The sequence below is a fragment of the Tamandua tetradactyla genome, chromosome 2 (genome assembly GCF_023851605.1).
Source record: "Tamandua tetradactyla isolate mTamTet1 chromosome 2, mTamTet1.pri, whole genome shotgun sequence".
Classification (NCBI taxonomy): domain Eukaryota; kingdom Metazoa; phylum Chordata; class Mammalia; order Pilosa; family Myrmecophagidae; genus Tamandua; species Tamandua tetradactyla.
Window position 1 is genome coordinate 179,192,804 of NC_135328.1, and position 21,125 is coordinate 179,213,928.

Here is a 21,125-nt window from a genome sequence, read left to right on the forward strand (position 1 = left end):
AGAAGTTTGGTGAAGAGCTGAGGATGCAGAGCTGAGGGACTTGTCCAAGTTCGCTAAACTTGCTGGGAAGTCATCAGATCCTTGAAAAGCTGCAAGCTTTTGTCTAGGGCAGATGGTGTGGGGAGTAGGAAGGCAGTTGTGCTATAGTAGGAGCTTGGACAAGCAAACTTGGTTAAGGGTAAGGGGACATTTGGCTGAAATAAACTCATCAACTTGATACTCTCTATTTGGATTTGATACATCTATTTGGATACTCTCTAGGCAGGAGGGGTGGCTTCAGCCTCATAGTTTTGTATCATCTGTTATTCTACTAGTCACGGCTGCACAATGCTGGCACGTAGTAGGTATTTAGTAAATATTTGTTAATGGAATGAGCTTACTGTGGTGATCAAGGGGTTTGGGGGCAGGGATAGGTTTTGGAAGTCTGACAGGCAGGGAAGAATATGGTTGTAAGAGCTCTGGGTTAGAGGTGGGAGATGACCTGATATTGTTGGGAATGATGGACAAGTGGTGAGCTCCATCTGCATCAGCCCTCTGGGAGTCCCCACTGCTGTTGGTTGACAAGCAGTTTCTATTATTGCCTGCATTCCTAGCCATGGCCAACAGGTGGCAGTGTCGCCTGCACCATGAGAGCCCAAGGAGCCCAGTGACTTCAGTGGAACACCCTCCTCACGCTGGGTTAATGTCCTTATTAGAGAGCATATGGCCCCCAAGGGTGGGGGTAACCAGCCATCAAGAACCTACTGAGCCCATGACAGTGAGAGGGGAGGGTGGAGGCATGAAAGGATTCAGCCTGATTGGAACTGGGCATTCAGGATCCTCCTTTTCATCTCTCCATTGCCCTCATCTCTTACCCTCGTCTTCCAAACTCTCACCCATTGATGGGGATTCTCCACCTTGTCTGAGGCCACACACATACATTCCCTAGAGTCGCAGACCCCAGGATCCTTGCGTTCCAGATATTCATGCCATCAAGCTTTCATGCATGCGGCATGAAAGGCCTTAGAGCTCTGAGTGCTGATCAGGATGACTTGTCTTCTATGCTTCATCTAGGTGGTAAGTGGAGGAAGGAGTCACCAACTGGACCCAAATCTTTAGTATAAACTGGTGGGCCTCTCAGAAATGAGTGTCTAAGGCTTGGAGTGGGAGGGTGGGCCTGGCGTGTGAGACTACATAAGAAAACAGAGTCTGGAGTCACACATATATTGTGGGGCCTTGAATTTTAGCAGAATCTGTTTTCTTAAAATAGCCTTCCGCTGTGGATGCAGACCTAGCTGCAGCTCTGAGCACTCGCCTGAGAGGCAATCATGATGCTAATCTACCTCGACCTGGGAAGCACAGACAGTTCTGAGCTGTAGGGATGACCCATCTGACAGAGCTGTCCCTCGTGCTAGCTGCCCTGTCTTGGTTCACTAGCGTGAGTGTCCACCAGGCTTTAAAAAGAAAGCCTATCTTTGATAACAGTTCCTGTTTGGAGTTAAGGGTCCAAGCAACAGCTACCTGGGACTGTTGGTCACTGGCGTGGAAAAAAGAAAAAAAAGCCACATTGGGCTGAGATGGTGATCCATTTTGGTCTGTGGCACAATTCAGAGAACTGGAAAGGGATATGAGCGTGGAGTTTGTACTTTCCTCCTATGCTTAAAGCTACCCCTGCCCTAGGTTGGGAAGGTTGGGGGATAGAGCTTGCATCCCCTCTGTACCCCCAAGCTCTGACCTCTTCTGTGATTAATGAGCTGACGATTCTGCATCGATAAGGAATTAACCTGGAGCCCCTACCCATCAATAGTCAGAAGCCCAGATCCCAGCTCCACCCCCACCCCAACCCGAGTGCTCCAGGGCCCCAGATCAGACCAACCCTGCCTGGCTTTACACACTTGGAGCTAAGTCATCTCCAACTGCTGTCAGGAATTAACCCCTTCGTCTCTGTCCACTCCCCATCACCCAACCCTCCCTACACACATACACACAGGCAGCAGTGTTTATATCGGTTTAATCCAAGTCAAATGTAGTTTACAAAGGGAAAGGACAAGTACCTTTGTATAGAATATACAGACACAGCATCACACCATGGGGCCCATGTGGGGGGTGGGGGAGACCACACTTTCCCCTGGGAATAGTAGCTCTAATCCCAGGAATGGTTCTCAGTAGAAGGCTGGGTAGCTAAGAGCACCCTCATCAGTCCCAATCTCAGCCCCTGCTTTTGCTCGGTTCCCATTTCCTGACTGCCCTCCCCCCCCCCCCCGCCCTCCCGAACAACTCCTTATAAAGAGCCCCATGAGCTAAGACTAAGGAGAGGATCATATCCCTTGGGGCATGTGCCCCATGTCTGGGAGAAGAAATATACACCACTGAACACCGAGCACATCAGAGAGGGAAGGGACACCAAAGGGGGAGGGAGAGGCAGGCACCCAGGAGGTGGATGGGCCGAGCCCCCAGCCAGCCCCAAAGGAGGCACTGCTTCCAGGTGTTCTTAGAAAAAGAAGGAAATCATACAACCAAAAGGGAAGGGGATGGGATAGAGGGCAAGGAGTTGTCCCATTTATACACAACATTGTAAACATATACGGTCTATATTACATGTGCTTCAGTCTGGTGTTTGCATGTCTGTCTGTCCGTCTGTCAGTCTGGGGGCTGGATCTCAGGAGCCTTGTCCCCCTGATCCCCCCATCCCCGCCTCCCTGCCTCACCCTGGAGCCTGGAACAGGTATGGCCCCCAAACTTGGTGGGAGCCAGCAGCCTGGGCCTCAGCCTCCACTCTAGCTCCAGAATCCTGTGTGTCATGTGTTTATGTGTGTGTATGTGCATGTATGTACATGGGGAGCCTGTGTGCAAGTATGTACAAGGGGAGAGGGATACTGTCACTGAGGCTGGGGGCAGTGGGGCTGCCAAGGCAAGGCCTGCCCGGGGTTGCTTTAGCTCACAAGTAGATCCTCCGTAGGTCTCCAGGTGCTGTGATCGTGTTGCACTGAGGGCAAAGCTTCTTGGCGCCCTGCAGGGAGAGCAGGGAGGCCTTTGGTTATACACAAGGATGCGACGTGTGCACTGCACACGGGAGCACCTGGGCCTGCAGCCACATCTTCCTGCACCAGTGGGCGCTGGGACCTTGGTCCTATCAGCCCAGGCTGGGATGCATGGGCGGCCTCTGTGAGCAGGCAGGCACGCTTCTGTGTTGGGGGGACGCCAGGATCAAACCGCCTGGCCAGCCCCGCAGCGGGAGCCCCAGTAATGAGAACAAGGCAGGGTCCAGCTGTGGCTGCTGCGGCCCTAACGAGATTACACACGGCCTTTGATCAGGACACAGAGCCCACGTCCGGGCCTTTTATTGCTGTCTCCGGGCGACATTTTAATGGCTGCTCCCAAGCGAAGAACAGGGGCAGGAGCAGAAGGAGCTTAGTAATGGGAGGGGGAGGGGCCGAGGCACTGGTATTGCTTACCCACAACCAGTCTCTTCCTGACCTGGGGTCTCGCCAATGTGTGATACATACTGGGCCCTCCGGGGGAGGGAGCTGGCGGAAGGAGAAAGCAATGAACCCAGAGAGGGGGAGAATTTAATACAACTAGGGTGCAGGGAGAGAAGTAGTGAGCTTGGGAGGTAAGTATCCTGGTTTCTGGTGCTTGTTCTATGCTCCTGCTCCCCCTCCTTGCCCCTTGTTTTCCCCCTCCCCTGAGGCAGGCTCGAGCATGAGCATGGGCAATTGAGATGTGCACAAAATAACCCCCCTCCCCGCCCCCGTGCCACCTCACCAGGGTCCGCAGCCAGCACTCCTCGCAGTGCACATGCCAACACTGGATGGATGTTAGAGGCATCGAGTATGAGTCCTAGGGAGGAGGTGGGCAGAGATGGGTCACTCTGAATAGTTGAGACCACAGTGCCAAAACCCTCTTCAACCCCCAAGGGGCACAGAAGCCTGGCCAAGGGCACCCCTAGATTCCTTTCTACTCACCATGCAAATGAGGCATTTGTACCGGTCCCCACGAGATAGCTGCCTTTCAAGCTCCCTGACTCTAGCCTTCAGGGCCTCAAAGGTGGTCACAGCTGAATCTTCAGTAATTCTGTAATGAAGGTGGTATAGTTGGGCAGCAGGTTGGTGGCCACATCTGAACCTCCATCCATACCTCCCTTAAATTCCAGAACCATCTGCAAACTCCACATTCCAGAATTTAACTTCACACCCTCCCTGGTCCTCCTATAATCTCCCTCCCAGTGAATTTTTAAATCAGATATCTAGGAACCATTCTCAACCATTTCTTCTCAGTCACCAGCCCCCTCCCTGACATCCAAAATCTGTCATCTATCTCCTAAATATCTCTGGAATTTCCCCCATCTCTTTCTACCCCTACTACCACCAGTTGCTATGGATTACTCACTAACATTTCTAATAGCCATTTTGCCTCCAGTCCCATTATCTCCATTCCTTTTTCCCAAAAGCTAGAAGAATTTGCATAAATACAAATCTGATAATTTCTACTTCCAACATTTCAATGGCTCCCTCAGAGTAATGTTCTACTAAACTCCTTACAGGCTTACAGTCCTCCTTGGTCCAGCCCCAGCCAGTGGCATCTCTCAGCACCCTGCACATACTGTATGCTCCATCCACAGTAAACTTAGTTTCTCCATCCATACAACCATTTTTCACTCCCTTGGTCTCTCTGCACTTCTGCTTCTCCTTGGATCACACCCACCTCCTAACTCACTAACTCTGCCTCGTTATTCACACCTAGTTTAGTTCCCACCTCCACCCAGAATCCTTTTACAACCCTCCTAGCCAGCACCCTCTAGAAGCACCTTGTACTTTAACTTCACCAGAGCAGTGACTATATTTATTAGAACTGCAAATGTCTATCTGCTCTGCTAGACTGAGTTCCCTGAAGGCCAGCTACTCAGTCAACCAATATTTACTATGGACATTAGCCCTTTGCTAGGCCCATGAGGATAAGTAAACATTTGCTGTATAAAGAACCAGTTCAACCCCCAGGGAAAGGGTGAGAGACATGGGGACTGGATGAATCCCACATAATCTAGGTCCCAGGGCTAAATGCCTGGACTTCCCCGGGAACCTTGTTATTTTCTCTTAAGTACATCACATGCCACAGTAGTCCTTGATTTGTGGTCTAAGCCCTGCATAAACTAGGTCCCTAAAACTTCTTGAAGAAGCAAGGTCCCTATAATTTCTCAAAGACTCACTGGGCTGCAAAGCTGAACAGGGAACAGCTAGGACCATCTCAAGGAGTGATGCTTCTCATACCTCCTAAAACAAGTGAACAGGACCCAGGAGGTACAAAGGCTGAGGGAACTCACAAGAGGGAGAAGACTTGTGGAGGAGTAGAAAAGATGGTTACTGGAGATGGGCCTTAGGGAATAATAATGATGATAATACAAATAAAATGGCTAGAGTTAATTGAACACTTACTAAATGTCAGGGACTGTACCAAGGGATTGATAATTATTATCTTATTTACTCCTCACAAAAATCCCATGAGAAGATTCTGATATTCCCATTTTATATATAAAGAAGCTAAAGCACAGAAAAATTAAGGTTCACACAGAGTGGGGAAGGTAGGATTCAAGTGCCGGCAGACTGATTCCGAGATCAACTGTTAATTGTGTGATTAACCATTACTCTATATGGACATACCCAGGAGGAGACATCCCCAGGCAGTGGGAACAGCAAGAAAATGGTCAAGAAGCCTCAGAGGCCCATGTGGCTAAAAGGCTCACCTGTAGGTAAGCAGGGGGGAGCAAAATAAGAAAGAAGATTGTCTTGGAGGACCTCAAATGCTACAATCAGGAATGGAAGTTTATCTTACAGGCAATGAATGTCATTGAGGATGGTGGAAGATGGGTATCACAGGATAAGAGCTGAGGTTTAAAAGATGTACTCAACCAGGAAGCAAAGACCAGAGTGAGGTGGAGGTAGAGGCTACTGCACAGTCACAAGTGAGGTGTGGTTTGGGCAAGGACAATCTTCTGGGGTGACCCATTCTTCCAGCTTTGAGAGGACAACTACTCAGAAAGCTTGAAAGCTTCTAGGTTGTCTGTTATTGCTGGACACAAGAGGGGTGTGTGTGTGTGTGTGTGTACGTGGAGAACGGTGATAACATTTTGGGCAGTAACATACTTGGATCTCCAACCTCTCTCTCTTGGAGAGCTAACAACAACAGAAAATGTGGCTCCCTAAAGGCTATATCCATGTATCACAGCAATCTACATCCATCATCCCACAGATCCATGATTCCCTCTGTGCTGCCTCTCTCCAGGAAAGCTGAAAAGGGCTGTGACTCTAGCTCCTTTTGTCACTGGCTGTTCCCTAAGAGCTTCTATTCAACCTTCCAGTTCTGGAAGGCTTCACCTCTCACCCTCTTCCTCATAAGCATTTCACACAGCAGGCTCTTTCCCTGGTATTCTGCCCAAGGCTATATATGCCACTTTAATCGCTGGTAAATTCCCAATAAGGACTAGTTTGTAACTGCTGGGAGTAAATGGTTATTTCAAAGATGAAGAAACTAGGGCCTAGAGCTGGGGGTACTCACCCCAGAGTGGAGAACTAACTCCCAAACTCCAAACCGTAGAATGAGCTAGAGCCAGGAAGACAAAAAGGATGTTGCCCAGGAAAGAATGAAGCCATTCCCTGCTCTAAGAGCTCCAAGGCCACACCAAGGGCCAATATCCATCTCTAGAGCCCACCCTATCCTGTGTCTGTTCAGCTTATACTGGAGCCTCTTTGTTCTGGTGAAATATCCAATCCTCCAACCCCTGGCCCAGGTTGGTTGTAAGCTATTCCTGAACCCCTCTAGACCTTGGGGTGAGATTCCTGGAGGAAGCCATGGCATCCTGCTTTTGCCCTTCCTAGGGATGTGAAAGAGATCTAGGGTGGGATCTCATCTCCTGAGTATAAGAAAAGTCATGGGGACCAAAGAGACCCAATCTTGGCAGATCTAAACCCATTGGCGATCTCTGCATATGACTGAGCCAGCCCCCAACTTGCCCTAGAGAGCTCTGCCTACTGGTGTCTGCGCTCACACAGGTGGGACAGAAATCCTGACTCCTCCCAGCCCTGGGTGGGTAATACCTTCATGGATGGCCACTGGCTCTGGCCCCCACCTCCCTGTCGGGCGCCATCCCTGATTAATGATCTTGTCTTTCTGATTTATGAGCGGCCCCTCCAGATGAGGGTGGGCGCCCCTTATGGCCCCGCCCGTCCTGCTCAGCTGGAGTAGGAGAGAATTATTAAATAAACATCCATACGTCATCCCCACCACCACCACACACACACACACACAAGCTGGTTGCACCGAACCCGTGCAGCCCGCTCTGGCGCTGACACGGAGCAGCTGCGGTGATTCATGGGCAGCCGGGCCCTGCGCCGCGGCCCATACATCATGCCAGCAGCACTTGCGGCCCCGGCCGAGATAAACTGATCAACCACAACGGGCTGGAATGAATTTATGACAACACAAAATGGAGGGAAACAAATGGGAGGTGACCCTGGGCCACCGACCCAGCCCTGCAACGGCCTGCAATCCACTCTGCTGGCAGGAGGTAAGATGGAACACTGGCCCAGGAATGAAGAGGCTGGCTTTTAACCCCAGGCAACCTAGCCTCCAGTGGAAGGGTGTATGTGTGTATGTGTGCACACACATGGATGCGCAAAGAGTTAAGCAATGGCCAATAGTAGCAGCTCTAGGCAGCCTGGACTGGACAATGTCAAGTCCTGGGATCAGAACTGGCATTGCTTAGACTTCTGGGAGGGCAGTGAGGTACTCAGCTGATTTCATGCCCTTGTGGCTCATAAGACCCCAGGACAGGAGCTGCCCAGGCCTGGGTAAAGTGCTAATGGATCCCCCTCACTCCCCTGCCAGAGAGCTCAGGCCAAAAATTCCTCCCAGAAGTGATGAGATCCAATGCTCCTGCCTAAAACTCACTGCGAGCACCACCCGGGACAAGAAAAATGAAACCAATTTAGCTCCCGATTAAGAAACAGAAACTGGAGATGAATCAAGTGCGCCGGCTGGGCTGGGTGGCCATACATCACATTCCCCGGGCGGAGGCTGCCGCAGCGGGCGGGCAGGCAGGCAGGAGGACTGCTCCTCCCTCCGCCAAGGCTCCTGGGGCTGTGGCCCAGCGATCAATTCACCGAGTCACGCTTAGCACCAGCTGGGCCCCACTGCCGGCTGTGTGCCCAGGGATACAGGACTGAGCTGCACTCTGGAGGAACCAAAAGCCCTGGCAGCAGACCTTCTTGCTAGCAAAGGGCCCCTCTCCTTCCCACTGAACTGCTGTCCCAGGGCCCTCCTTGGTCAACCACACTCACTTCTCGATGTCACTATTCTTGCAGGTCTTCTGCATGGCCTCCTGCTTGCTGCTCTCACCGTTGCTGGTGGATGGCATCTCTGCTGGGACAGAGAGTCACTTCACAGTCTGGTCAGACTGAGCAGCACAGGTGAAGGGTTGGGCTCAAGTCAGACAACACCATCCAGTAATACCCCTTCTTCCCATTACTCCTACCCTGAATCAGGACTTACCATCACTGGCCCATTTAGAGAACTCAGGTGTGATGCGTGTGCTGGGAGGGCCACCACTAGAGGAGAGGAAGGAAGAAAAAACCAAAGTGAGTCCTGAAGGCAGGCAGAACTGCCCTGAGGATAGGTACTGGGTTGACCCCTGCCTCAGGGTTTCCCATCCCTTCATCCCACCCACCCAAGTTTGTGCCCACACTTGCTTTAGGACTGCACCCCGGAGTGCCTCTCTCTCCTTGGCTTCACCAGGCTCCTCGCCTGTGCAGGGAATGATGTCAGCCTCCGTGTATCTGGCATGGTGGTCAAGGACAATGGATTCTAGTTTGCAGTAGGTCACAAAGGTGACTCCTCAGGAGGGCTCCCCCTGGCCAAAACTGAGACTCTGGTCCTGGAGGTGGTGTGGGCAAGTACCAGAGGTGCTAGCTACTTTCCTTACTCTCTTTGGCCGACCCCGTTGCCCCACCTTGCCCCACAGTGCCTCAAGGATACTGTGGCTTCCCATACTCCAGAGTGTCATCCCCATCCACATCCAAGTCGGCATCACTGTCCGGGTTCTCTTTGCCGCTGCACATGATGAAGCCAGAGCCTGTGGGAAGCAGGATATGAGGAGGGCCAGGGACCAACTAGATCAAAGGTCCCCCTTCTGTCACTTCTAGGTAAGGGTCAGGTTTGGACCCTGATAAGTCCCACTGAGAAACCTGGGCCTGGGATGTGGAGCCAGATACTTAGGTGCTCCTCACTCTGACATTTTAGTCCCTTTCACTTTGCATACATCATCCTTCTCTGCCAATGCTTGCTGCTCCAAATAGCCTGCTCACAAACTAGACCATTCACATACTGTGTCAGGTCCTCAGGAGACAGTCCAAGACCTGCTATACACCTGCCTTCCAAGTCTAGGAAGAGCAGGAAGAGCACAGAGACATTCAGGTCTACAACATCACCCTCCTTTAGGACCTGAGCCTACTTTATTTCCCATGGTCCAGCCTAAGAAGCCCATCAGAGGGGAGAACAAGTGGGCCAAGGCCAGTCAAAGCCACAGAGGGAGACCCCAGCCAATATCCTAATTTTGGCTGCCAGGTCCTTGCCAGCAGAAACACCAGGCAGCTGTTCAAATATTTGGTGTCTGAAGTGCCTGACATTAATTATTCATCACCACCTCTCTCAGCCCAGATTCCTGGACAAGTGCAGTTACAAAGGGATTAGGAAGGTACAGACAGAGGAGGCGAGGAATGCACACCTGCTTCTCAAAGCAGTCTACGAAGACAAGCAGGCTGTGCTGAGGCAGGGCCAAGGGATGGGCAGCTGGCTGACGCCACCACGGTGCAGTTGGCATAGCCCCAGATGGACTACTGGCTGATGGGGTAGGGCAAGTGGTTGGAGCCACACCAGCTCCATCACCTAACATATGGTTTCTGATTCCCAGCTCTACCTTTCCTGATAACCCTGGTCCAGAGGCCATAGAGCCCCTTCCCTCCTCCCTCCTAGTGAGCCTCAGACCACATCTTACTAGTCAGCACAGGGAGCAGCCTGCCAGGCACAAAGAGATGAATCTGATGGAATCTGGCAACTGGGATCAGCAACCTCAGGGTTCAGCCCAATGATCTCAGAAATTTTTTCTTGTCATTTCTTGCCACTTTCAAGGTCTATAATTATACTCTCATCAGGATAAGTCATGTAATGGGTCTTTAAGCCTCTGGTCTGCTCCCTCATCCTGCTTACCATGTAGTTCTGACCATTCTTTTTCCTGCTCAAAAACTTTCTATGGCTCCCTACTGTATGCACAATCAAGTCCAGGCTCCTTGGCTGGATCCATTTGGATCTGGATGCCATTGAGTTCTTTACCGTCACTTTTTTCCTCACTTCACTCCATAAGTCCTATGCATATGAACATACAGACTACTGGTTGTACCTCAAACATACCCTGCCTGTGTGCTTTGCTCTTCTAATCTTTGCTCATGCTATTCACTCCATCTGGAATGTTCTTCTTTCATCTTTCAAACCCATTTCAAAGGTACTTTATTCCTGATCTTTCTTCCCCCTTCTACTTCTTTGGTTTCTGGTCAGACAAAGGTTCTAGCCACCCCAGAGGTAAGAAACAGCACGGAAAGAAAGAGGCTAGGTGTTGCTAGATTCCACTCCCTCCCTGACATTCCTCATTTCCCCATTCCAAGGATGTACCAACAAACTTGAGGCAGCAGGTAGGTCAGCAGGAGGGCCATTAAGCTGAGAAAATACCAAGTTACAGCTCTGTCTTCTACTCACTGCCAGGTGTCCTGACAAGCAATTCCTGCCTTGTGGGTGAGTGGCACCTCTATAAACCCTCTGACAGTTTGGGAGACAAACTCAGCCATCAATCAGAATATAGCCATCAGGTTCACTTACAATCTGTGGCCCCCGTGTCCAGCCAACTCCCTCCCCTAAGTACATGCAACTCAGCAGCCGGCCTCACTTCCACTGCTCAGCCTGGCCCTGCCCAGCCCTGCCTTAAGAGTGGGTGAAAAAGGAACACATAGAACCCTGGCAATATTCCTGAGACCAGAATGGCTCCCATGGCAAAGCAGAGAGAAAAGGTATCCCCAAGTTGCCAGGAAAAGTCTCAGCAGCCTGTGCAGTCTTCAGTAGCAGGGATACAAAGCAGGCCTATGGCACCCAGTCCCTTCATCTGCAGCCTACTGCTCTGCTGTACCTTGACCAAGACCCGCTCCAGTGGAACACAGCTATTGTGGTTTCCCAAGTTCTATATGTTTTCTCATGTCTCCATACTTCCATACCTTGTCCTCTCTGTCTAGAACCTTCTTTCTTCTGGTCTATAAAACAAGTGATTGCTAATTTTTCATGTGCGACTCAGCTCAAACATGCCTTCTCCTATTAACTCACAGGGCCTATATGTAGTAGTTGCTTTATAAATATGAAATACTTGCTACAAATACTCTCTGAATGAACGCGCATCTCAACAACATTCTTTCAACCATTAAGGAGCCTATCTTCTGGCTTAGTGTTGGGAATTCACTTTCAAGATCTGTTGCTGCCCGTAAGGTGTTCTGAGTAGTGGATGAGACTTTTCCTGGTACTAACACACAACTACCCTTTCCTTGGTGTTTGCCCAAGCTCCTATGCAATTCAAGGATTACATTTATCACCACATATTTTCACTGTCCCTCACTAAACTGAAGGATTCAAAAGTAGGTCTTAAGTCTGATTCACTGCTGTGATCAGCATCATCCAGTACAGAGGTGGCCAGGCCCACAGCAGGTGCCATATAACACATCCCAGCAATTCTGGCTAAACGCTAGTGACACCGTCCTCTTTGGTCCTGGGGATCCCTGTGCTTCAAGGAAGACCAAAGCCTAGGGAACTGGTGGCCACAGAAACCTCCCACAACCTTCCCTATTCCACCCCAAGCCCCAGCTGGGCAGCAGCCTTCTAGTCCTCTGACTAGCCAGATAGGATGGAGAGCATGGCGTATCTCGTTTGCAGAGGAAAAGGCCTCTCTGCCTCCGGCTCTGAGCAGTTAACTCTGACCCTGACCCTATCCCCTGTCCCCCAGCTGAGACAGATGCTGGGAACCTCTCCCTACCCCCACAGGTGTTCAGAATAGGCTGCCTTTGCCAATTTCACTCTTGTGCTGCCCCAGCCTGTTCCAGCCTCCTTCCCAGCACATTAAACTTTATTTTCTTAATGAAATGTCACTTGCTGACTTCTGGCAGAATCACAATAAAAAGAAACGGCCATAAAGCTGTTTTATGCAGACAGCGCCCCCGCCAGCTTGCCCCCCTCCCGCTTGGAGAGGAAGGCTCCACAGTCGTTTTATGTTCTCAGCTGCTGGAATATCCCAAGCCAGTACTCAGAGGCAAGATGGCACAGAGAGCTCCTTTCCAAGGCTCTGGCTCCTCCTCCACATAGCTCCAGGGATAACAGGCAAGCTGCCATTCCTGCTGTTGCTACCCGGGAAAGGTGCTCAGCCCCAGGGCTCCAAGATGGCCCCTTTTAGTCACCAGAGAGGCTGTCTTATTAGGGCTCTTCCCCACCTTAAAATGGCATAAAGGCTGGGGCTGCTGTCACAGGCAAATTAAGTCTAATGGCCAATGATGCCCAAGAGTGGGTGCCAGAGTTGCTCAGTCCTTAGTAGGGCAGTGCAAAATATCCTTCCCTCCAAGTGAAAACTAAGCAATAGAAAGGGGAAGGTTAAGTGCAAAAATAATAAAACAAGTCAAAATTTTATAAAAACAACCACCCTCCCATAAACTCATTTCTTCCTGGACCACTGAGAAGAAAAAAAAAAAAATCAGCGTTAATTTAATCAATTGATCAAGTTATTGACCGAGAAACTGGAGATGCACGTTTACTGGGGCCAGTAACGTGCTGGAACCTGAAACCACAAAAAGGAACCATCAGTTTCCTCACCTGCTGCTCCCAACAAAACTAGAGCCCAGAGTGAAAGGAAAGTCTTGGGGCCCTCCAGAGGTCTGTACTCTCCAATGGGGAGGGCAAGGGCCGCAGCTTCCGGAGAGTTTTACACTGGAATTAGTTACAGATGCAGTTACGGTGTCTTGTGTAAACGCCATCGATTGGGGAGCTGACAGTCTAGGGAGCTGCGATGCGGGACAATCAATCGGCCTGCAGTGTCACCTGCCACCTCGCTGAACAGTTGACAATGCAATTATCCAGTGTGGAGGCAGGGAGTTGGCGTGTGTCAAACGCACTTAGCCACTTTCCGGGCCTCCTCGATAACGCGTTTCACTGCCTCACGTCAGGAGAGACACGTAGAGACAGACGCTGTTTAAAACCATTGATACTTGCTCCTTCGGCCTGTACTCCCTCTGTCCCAGCTTAACAATTGTGTTCCAAAAGGCGATTAAATCCCGTCAGTCGCCACAGGGGACAGAAGGTGCCCTGCTCCTTGCCACCTCTCCTCACCCCTCCCAACAGGCAGCGGTTATAACTAAATGGTGGTGGGGAGTTAGAAGGCAGCAATACTGCCTCCAGCAGTCTGCTGTTTCCACACTTGTCACTGACTGGACGAGGCAGCAGGGCTGTGCTGGGGGACATTTTTAACACCCAGGGTTCCCATCTTTTGGGGCCCAACTTGCCAAAGGAGGCGGCAACTAAGGTGAGGCCTATGTCCCTGTGCTCCTGGACTCAAACACCCCTCACCCCCTTGCCCCATGATCTGATGCTGAAGTTTTATCAAGAAACAGTCGGTTAAAAATCTGTGCCCAAAATGCCTGCCCTTCCTGTCCTCTGATCCCAGGCTACTTGGAACCAACCTAAATCTGCAACAGGAAGTTGAGAAAGTTTCAGTCCCTGGGTCACAATCTGGACAGGGCAGAGGGGTTCTCTGTAGTATTCCACCTATTTAATTCAAAGGGGCTTACTGCTGGGTTCTAGTAATGCATTCACTTCCAGAACTCAAAGACAGGGCTCCAAGCAACTTTCATTTCCTATGCAGTCTCCTGGGAAATTCTCTATCTCATCACTCTCGTACCCACCATATGACTACCAACTTCTCTGACACAAACCATTCCCATGTCCTCTCTCCACCCTGTTCCTTCCAATTTTGATGGGGATATCAGAGCCCTGGGCTTCCCAAATCCAGCTGGGTGAGCTCTCACTGATGATCAATACAGGGGAAGACCTAGGTGTCACATACCTCATTTGACTATAGGCAGGAGTAGGTTTGTCTCAAGGGTTGTAGAGATCTGTTTTTCCCAAGGTCCTGCTTCTCTAGCCTTTCTAGGGACTTCTGTCCCATGCTCTGCCCAGGTGTGGAATGGTGCTTCAGGACAGCATCTTTTCTCCTAACTACTCATCTCTTTTAGGAGACTGCTGATTTGAAACACTAGGCTCTGTGTCTTGCCCTTTATGTAAATTATAACTCTGGCTGGGAAGAAACAGCAGTAGCAGATTAGGAAACCTAAGGTTCTGAGAGGAAAATTAACAGCTCAGGTACAAAGCCTGGGATTTCTCCTAGAACTGGGAAGGCTAGAGTAGCTCCTACCTCCCCCAAATATTCTCCAACATACTCTCCTGAAATCATTACCTATTTCTCTTAGTCTCTCAAAAAATCTGTTTTCAGCTGGACTGATCTCAGCACTCACCTGTTGTCTCATACTTCATTTTTTCCTAAAACACCAATTTCAAGTGCTTCCATGCTTGAGATATCTGGGTCTCCTCCTCAGTAACTATGGCTCCCCATCTCAAAGGTCTAGATCCCCTCAGCCAAGTGTCTCCACTAAAACTCTTGCCTGAGGATGCATGGGTACTTTAATGGTAGAATGCCTGCCTGCCACGTGGAAGACCCAGGTTTGATTCCCAGCCCATGCACCCAAAAAATAGATAAATAAAACCCTTGCTTATTCAATGCCTCCTATAGTAGATAACATTTAAGGTAACTGATTTGATACATCAGACTTGCTCTTGGTGGGCCTGTTAGGGAAGCATTACTGAGGATGATGAAGGGACCCTGGTCTGGGAGGAGGGTTGGGGATGATCGGATACAGGAACTTATCTGCAATTCTTCAGTTCTTTCATATCTAACAAGGACAGCAATCTCTGTTCTGTCAGCACGCACAGCACAGCTTAAATGGGCCTTGCTGCTCTCCTGTTCATCCTGCCTTTGCCTCCCTCTCTCTGAAGTCGGCTGGGCAGCTTCTTCAGCCGGCGTTATCACTCCCTCTAACCGGTCTTGGCAGGCAATCTAATTCCTCCTGAAAAGGTCACCGCCATTTTAACTGCCTTTCAATCACATTAAGCACGTGCTGCCCGGCTTGCAGCCCGGCCTACCCGGCGGGCGATCAATGCACTGCACTGACACCAGTCTGCCTGGCGGGGCCACACCCAACCCCCCCAAGAGTTGGGGCCTATTGGTCCTGGCCAGGAAGGGTAGACTGACAGATGGCTCGTTCCTGCAGACAGGTTTCGGGGGTAGAGGCAGTCAGGATCAGCCAAGGCCTCCCTTTGATAGCCCCCCTCCCCCCAGGAGCCTCAGCCTCCTCCGCTCCACTGTGCCCCGCTCTCTGCCTCATGGCCCCTGCTGATCTTGCTGTAAAACAGCCTTTCAAGTCTGCCTGTCTTTTGACTGCACTAAGCTGTTTAAGAGGCGGCAGCAGCTTCTATCGGGAAAGCTGGAGCAATTCTCTGCAGATAAAGGCACCTCCGGCCTGTGTTCCCTCTTCAAGTCTCACTCTCATTCTCGCTCTCCAAATCACTCAAAGAAAAGCCCCCTTTGAACTCCTCTCAGGAATTCTTGAAAGGAACAACCTCATAGTGTAAACACTCAGGGAAAACTAACACCCTCCCAGAACCTAATAGCGCCTCACACCCACTCTGCAAGTGTATCTCAGTACAGGAGAAATACTCAATCAAACCAGCAGGTCCTGTGCAACTTTATTCCCCTTAAGCCCTGTCTGATGCCCAGAAACCACCTGGCCCAGTTTTGTGCCAAGAATCCTAAGAAGTTGCCATAGTCCTGGAAGCTAAGAATAGCAGCTAACAGCTAACCCAGAGTGGCATCCTGGAACTGACCCTGCATGGGGTGCCACCAGCCACCTTTCTGTGTATAACTCATGGGATCCTGGGCTCTGCTGCCCATCAACCCAGGGCCTCAGAGACACTAAAACTGCAGGACAGGCCTGAAGCGAAACGGTAAATGATCACTCTCCAGATTAGGCTCACACTCAGGGAAACAGTTTGGTCTGACTAATCTTCCTGATTTACGCTTTGGCTTGCCCCCAAAAGCTTGGGTAATGTGAGAGAAGCCCAGTGGCATAATGTTAGCATTAAGTTAGTCTGTGTGGACAGCCCTGAGGAGACCACTCCTTAGCAGCATGGCCTGGAGGACACCCTCTTCCCAGCTGCTGTGAGATTCCCCAGGGACCAGGCATGGCACTACTCCCGAGGGTGTTGCCCAGAGAACTGGAGGCAGATGGGAAGCAGACTGATTCACTAATGGCCACAAGCTGCAATGCCAGATGTGCTCGTGCACAGAGAAAGAAGAACCAGAGGCCAGGAGACACATGACTCTCCTTTCTCTGCCCAGACAACACTCACACTGGATACCTAACCTACCAGTTCTGCTGTCTGACCTGGTGTAGAGGAGGTGAGGTTCCACTAGGCTAAACCATGCTCCTCCAAGGAGCTGGGAGGGTTCCTGAGATAGCCCTAAAGATGGGCAGACCCTGCAGACCCCCCAGTAGCAACTAGGGAGTGCCCAAAGGAAGCAGGGAGAAGCTGGGGCCAGGTCCCTTTTGCTTCAGGGCAGACCGTGCCTAGGGAGAAGGAATGGGATCAGAGCTAAAATTAGATTCACCAATAAAGCTCATGGGAGGTCAAAATTTGCCATAACTCACTCTTTTCTCTGTAGCTGATTTCTCTGACATGGGGCTGAGGAGGAGGAGGAAAATCCAATGTGTTTGCCTGGAAGCCCTCAGGGCCCCCAGTGCTGGAGGTGTACAGCAGGTTGCTAGATTCTCATTTATCAGCCTTAAGAGGGATGGAGTGATAAATGCATAACCGTCCCTTTAATATTTTATGCAGGTGCTAACGCGGCTTGGCTGTCACCTTCAATGCATCACCCGAGGCTGAGAGCCCCCCTCGTCACTCCTAGCTTGCAGCCTCACAATTCCATTTCCTCACCCAAATACATTTTAATATGCACATCACAAGCAGGCAGCATGGTCACAAAGGAGCCCTGCCAGCAGCATTCCCACATGGTGGAACGGATGACCAGCCACCAACCCTGGCCTCTTGGCCCCCAACAGATGGATACCCTGCAGAGGCCTGGCCACCAGAGTGCCACTGCCTATGCGTCTGTGCTTGTACCTCGAAAGCCACCTTCCAGGAGAGTAGTGGCCCGTATCCGCTTCTGACCGCACCACTCATACTCCTCAAAGCGGTTGGTGTTTTCATGCTCGATGTCCACAGCATCATCTTCAGCCATGCAGGAGCCTTCTCTCTGTGAAGAGCAGAGCAGAATCAAGCAGGGCCCAGCCAGCCCCACCTGCCCCTAGGGCTTGCAAGGAAGGCATTGCCTTCATCCTAGATGGGCCCCAGGCTCCAGGGTTCTTCTGAAGGAAACCAATCTAGAGGTCAAAGACCTGGACTTCTTCCCAATAATTTCCCACTAGAGTCCCAGGGGAAGTGACAGAGACTGAAAGCAAAGTAAGAAGGCAAAGGATAGAGAAAAGTTGTTGAGACCACACAGAGACCCCAAAAGCCCATAGATCTGAGGCAGTCAGCAGCTAGTATTAGGGGAGGGGAAAGGAAGAAAAGGGAGGAAAGGTAGGTGGTGATGGCCCCTCTACCTTAGAAAGGCAATGCTCCACATGCCTACTCATCTCCTGCTCCGATCCTGCCAGGGGGCGGTTGCACAGGGGACATACCTGCCCTTCATCTTGCTTCCTCCTTTTCATTTTCCCAATCCGAGCTGCACAGAGAAACCGAAAACAAAATATAGGCAGACGGTCACTGTAGTTCCCAGGGTCCCAGTGGAGCTGACACATCCTGACCTCCTACCAGCCTTTAGCCCCTTTGTTCAGCACCTTCTGCTCCTTTGGGAAATGGGTTTTGCCAAGAGCCCCTGAAGGGGGAGGAGACTAATGCTAGGCCAGGGAAGTGCCTACTCTTAGCTAGCTCATGCTCAACCAGCGCCTCCCTATGTGAGCGTTCAATGACAGGCCAACAGGCAAAGATATTCCATGTTGCAAAGTATCTCCCCAGAAGGTTAAGATCAGGATCTCTTTTGGTGTCAGAGAACATTTCTTGGCTAGAACTCAAGGTCCCTCTGAGAGCCAGAGTTGGCTGGCTGTACACTTATAAACTAAAACCCCTGTTGTTCTCAGCCCAAGAGTCCTGAGATACAGCCCTTTGCATTCTATCTAAAATTATCCCAGAAGAATTTATCTGATGTCCACTGGTCCCATTTTACAGGAGAGGAGACTGAGGCCCAGTCATGAAGGTAAAGAGGGTCTGGTTCAGACCTTGGGCAGCCGGGTCAGGGGGCCCAAGGCACCTGGAGAGGGCCACCCTTATTGTGCCTACCCAAACCTGTTCCATCATTTCTAATAAGTACACAGGGCCTGGCAGTTCCCAGAGGCAGAGGGCTGCCTGCCATGCTGTCCCACAGGGGGCTCAGTTCCAAAGTGCACACTGCAAGCCCACAATACTGCTAATTAATGCTGAGAGATGGAATCATTTCTAATTAGCTCACTAATCCCTCTCTGCAGCCCTCTTGTCACTGAAGCACGAAGGGGTCAAAACAAGGGACTCTGTTCTCTTTAGCCCCTCCCGGATGCAAGAGCAGGATCAGAGATGGCCACTCTGAATCAGACTGGGAGAGGAGGGAAAGGAGGAAGCCACTCAAAGAGGGAAAGGTTCCCCACTGGAAAGCCAGGAAGAGCTTTCTCATGGACAGTGGCCTTGTTGCAGTTATGGGAAGCTAAGGAATGTGGTTTAGGGAGGGGGACAACAGATGAGAGTTGCTACATTACAATTTACAGAGCATATATTGTGTGTTAGGCTCAGAGTCAAGAACCTCACACAAAATAATTTAATTCTATATCCTGAAGGTAGGTTACATTATCTCATTCTAACAGATAAGGAAACCTGAGGCTCAGAGAGCTCATTTGGTCAAGCAGCTAAAAAGTAGCAAAGACAGGACAGAAACCAGACCTGACTCCGTAACCTAGAATGGGCTAGGAGTTCCCCCAGTTGTTCAGCATCAACAAAAACGGATCTCAGTGAATGTGCGAGGGCAGCAAGATTATGCACTTGAGCCCTACCCTGTGGGTCCCAGCTCTTGCCTGTTTAGGGTCTGAGGAAGGGACTCCAACTCAAAGGCATACTGCCCCTAAAAAACCCAAACCAACAGAAAACCAGGACTAAGCATGGGGGTTTGAAAAACTTGGGTCTTCAGTCCAGCACATCACTCCAATTTCTGTACTGATTATAGGAGATATGACTATGAATTGGTGCCTCATTTGATTCTCTGGACAGATTCACGTCCCTCAGCCTTGACTGCCAAACCCTTGAAATCTCAGGTTCAAGTAGCCATGACACTTCAGAGCTAGGATTAGGATGGAGATCAGAAAGGCACTGAGTAAGGGACCCTGAGAATTCTAAAAGCACAGTAAAGAGCAGAGGGCCGATACAAAGGTTCCCCACCTATCCTATCTAGAACTCAAGGGAACATCTTCCTGGTAAGAAGGGGCCTATGATGACTGAATAAAGATATGAATCTGAAAGAAGAACTGCCAAGGGAGGCATGATCCTGGAAGTTCCCCTTGGTCAGGACACCCAGACCAGCAGAAGACCACTGGCAGTCCCAGAAAAGTACTGTGATGGACTGGGCTTCACCCGGAAATTCTCAGGTAAGCAAGGTAGGTTTATTTTTTTAACTTGCTATTCATCTTCTAAGTGTAGACAAGTTTATTAAAACTCGGTAGGTAAAGTTCCCTTCCTAGAGTCTACCTCTGAGTAGGAAGATTCAAAATATTTGCCAAGGAGGTAGTGTGGCGTGGTCTGAGGAGCACAGGCTTTGGAAATAAATTTCAGTTCAAATCATGGCTCAGTTTCACCCCAGCTGTGTGACTTAAAACAAATTACCTTCACCTTTCTGAGCCTCAGTTTTCTTAGCTATAAAATGTGTGTTAACATTTTCTTTTCAGAGCTGTTGTGAGAATCGTGCTTAACATGGTGCCAGCCCATAATGAATGTTCCTTTTCCCAAACAGGCTCAGCCTGGCAGTAGTAACTGAGTGGCAGAAGCTAGGAGTCTTGAACATCCAAAGCCTCACTCACTCACCAGATGGCCCAGAGACCTTAGGCCCCTTCTGGCCAACCCCCAGTTATACCACACCCCAGTCAGCACAAAAAGCTGGTATCATTCAATTGTGTTAGACAAACAGGAATGCTCCAGAGGTTTGAATCCAAAAGGGAGGGCCACCAGGTCTGCATACATGTCCTGCTTTCAGAGAAGGCCTCTAAGAGCTGTCGAGCCCACGCTGATCACTTTTGTGAAATGTGGGCCGACTGATAACTCAAAGAGCTCTGGGATGAGTTAGTTCCTGTTGCCGTGGGAACTCCAGATCTCACTGCATTGTCAAGTCTCAGCAGAGAGGCTGTATTCACACAACTGGGCACTGATTAAAAACTGGAAGAAATACATTTTCAGCGCCCTGCCGGCTTGTACAGTGAGGTCCCAGCAGTTTGCAAATTCAAAGCTGAGCTCCCGAATAGAATTGTGTAGTTTGCTCCTCATTCTCTGGCGCTTATTGCCCCCCCAGGGTTCTTCAGGGGCTTTAGAGAGACTGGGGCAGGAGCTGGAAACCCAAATCTCCATTAGACAGACAGGGAAACTGAGGGTAGCCGCCATGGTTTGCACATACCCAAGCGTTGTATAACTGCGAAGACACCAACTGGCCCTAATGTCGAAGCGATCCAAGCAAGCCAAGAGCTGCAGGCAGTGAGAGAGGGAGGAGGCCGGGGGTGGGGCAGAAGGAGGGGCCGGGCAGGACTCACCATTCAGTCGGGTCTGCCGGTTGGCTCGCACTCTCAGGAAGGTCTAGAAGATCCCGGGCAGATGCAAAAAAAAAGATAGCGCGTCAGGCAAGG

At 50.5% G+C, this 21,125-nt stretch overlaps 1 protein-coding gene across 4 annotated transcripts in view; it reads right to left on the reverse strand.

The window, feature by feature from the left end:
* Positions 1–1,976: 1,976 nt before the first annotated feature.
* The window catches only part of RNF220 (ring finger protein 220), a 245,583-nt gene continuing 226,434 nt past the window's right edge, over positions 1,977–21,125 (reverse strand). For 2 of the 4 annotated variants that reach the window (XM_077149905.1, XM_077149909.1), the window contains 10 exons: positions 21,033–21,075; positions 17,820–17,941; positions 17,338–17,470; positions 9,007–9,103; positions 8,721–8,807; positions 8,524–8,579; positions 8,313–8,391; positions 3,945–4,053; positions 3,745–3,819; positions 2,783–2,989 (listed from right to left, as the gene is read on the reverse strand). In XM_077149905.1, coding sequence (XP_077006020.1) covers positions 2,918–2,989; positions 3,745–3,819; positions 3,945–4,053; positions 8,313–8,391; positions 8,524–8,579; positions 8,721–8,807; positions 9,007–9,103; positions 17,338–17,470; positions 17,820–17,941; positions 21,033–21,075 — 873 coding nt within the window. In that variant the 3' untranslated portion in view covers positions 2,783–2,917. Of the gene's footprint in view, positions 2,990–3,739; positions 3,820–3,944; positions 4,054–8,312; positions 8,395–8,523; positions 8,580–8,714; positions 8,808–9,006; positions 9,104–17,337; positions 17,471–17,819; positions 17,942–21,032; positions 21,076–21,125 lie in introns of all 4 variants that reach the window. The other 2 variants (XM_077149908.1, XM_077149906.1) reach the window with 2 other exon arrangements.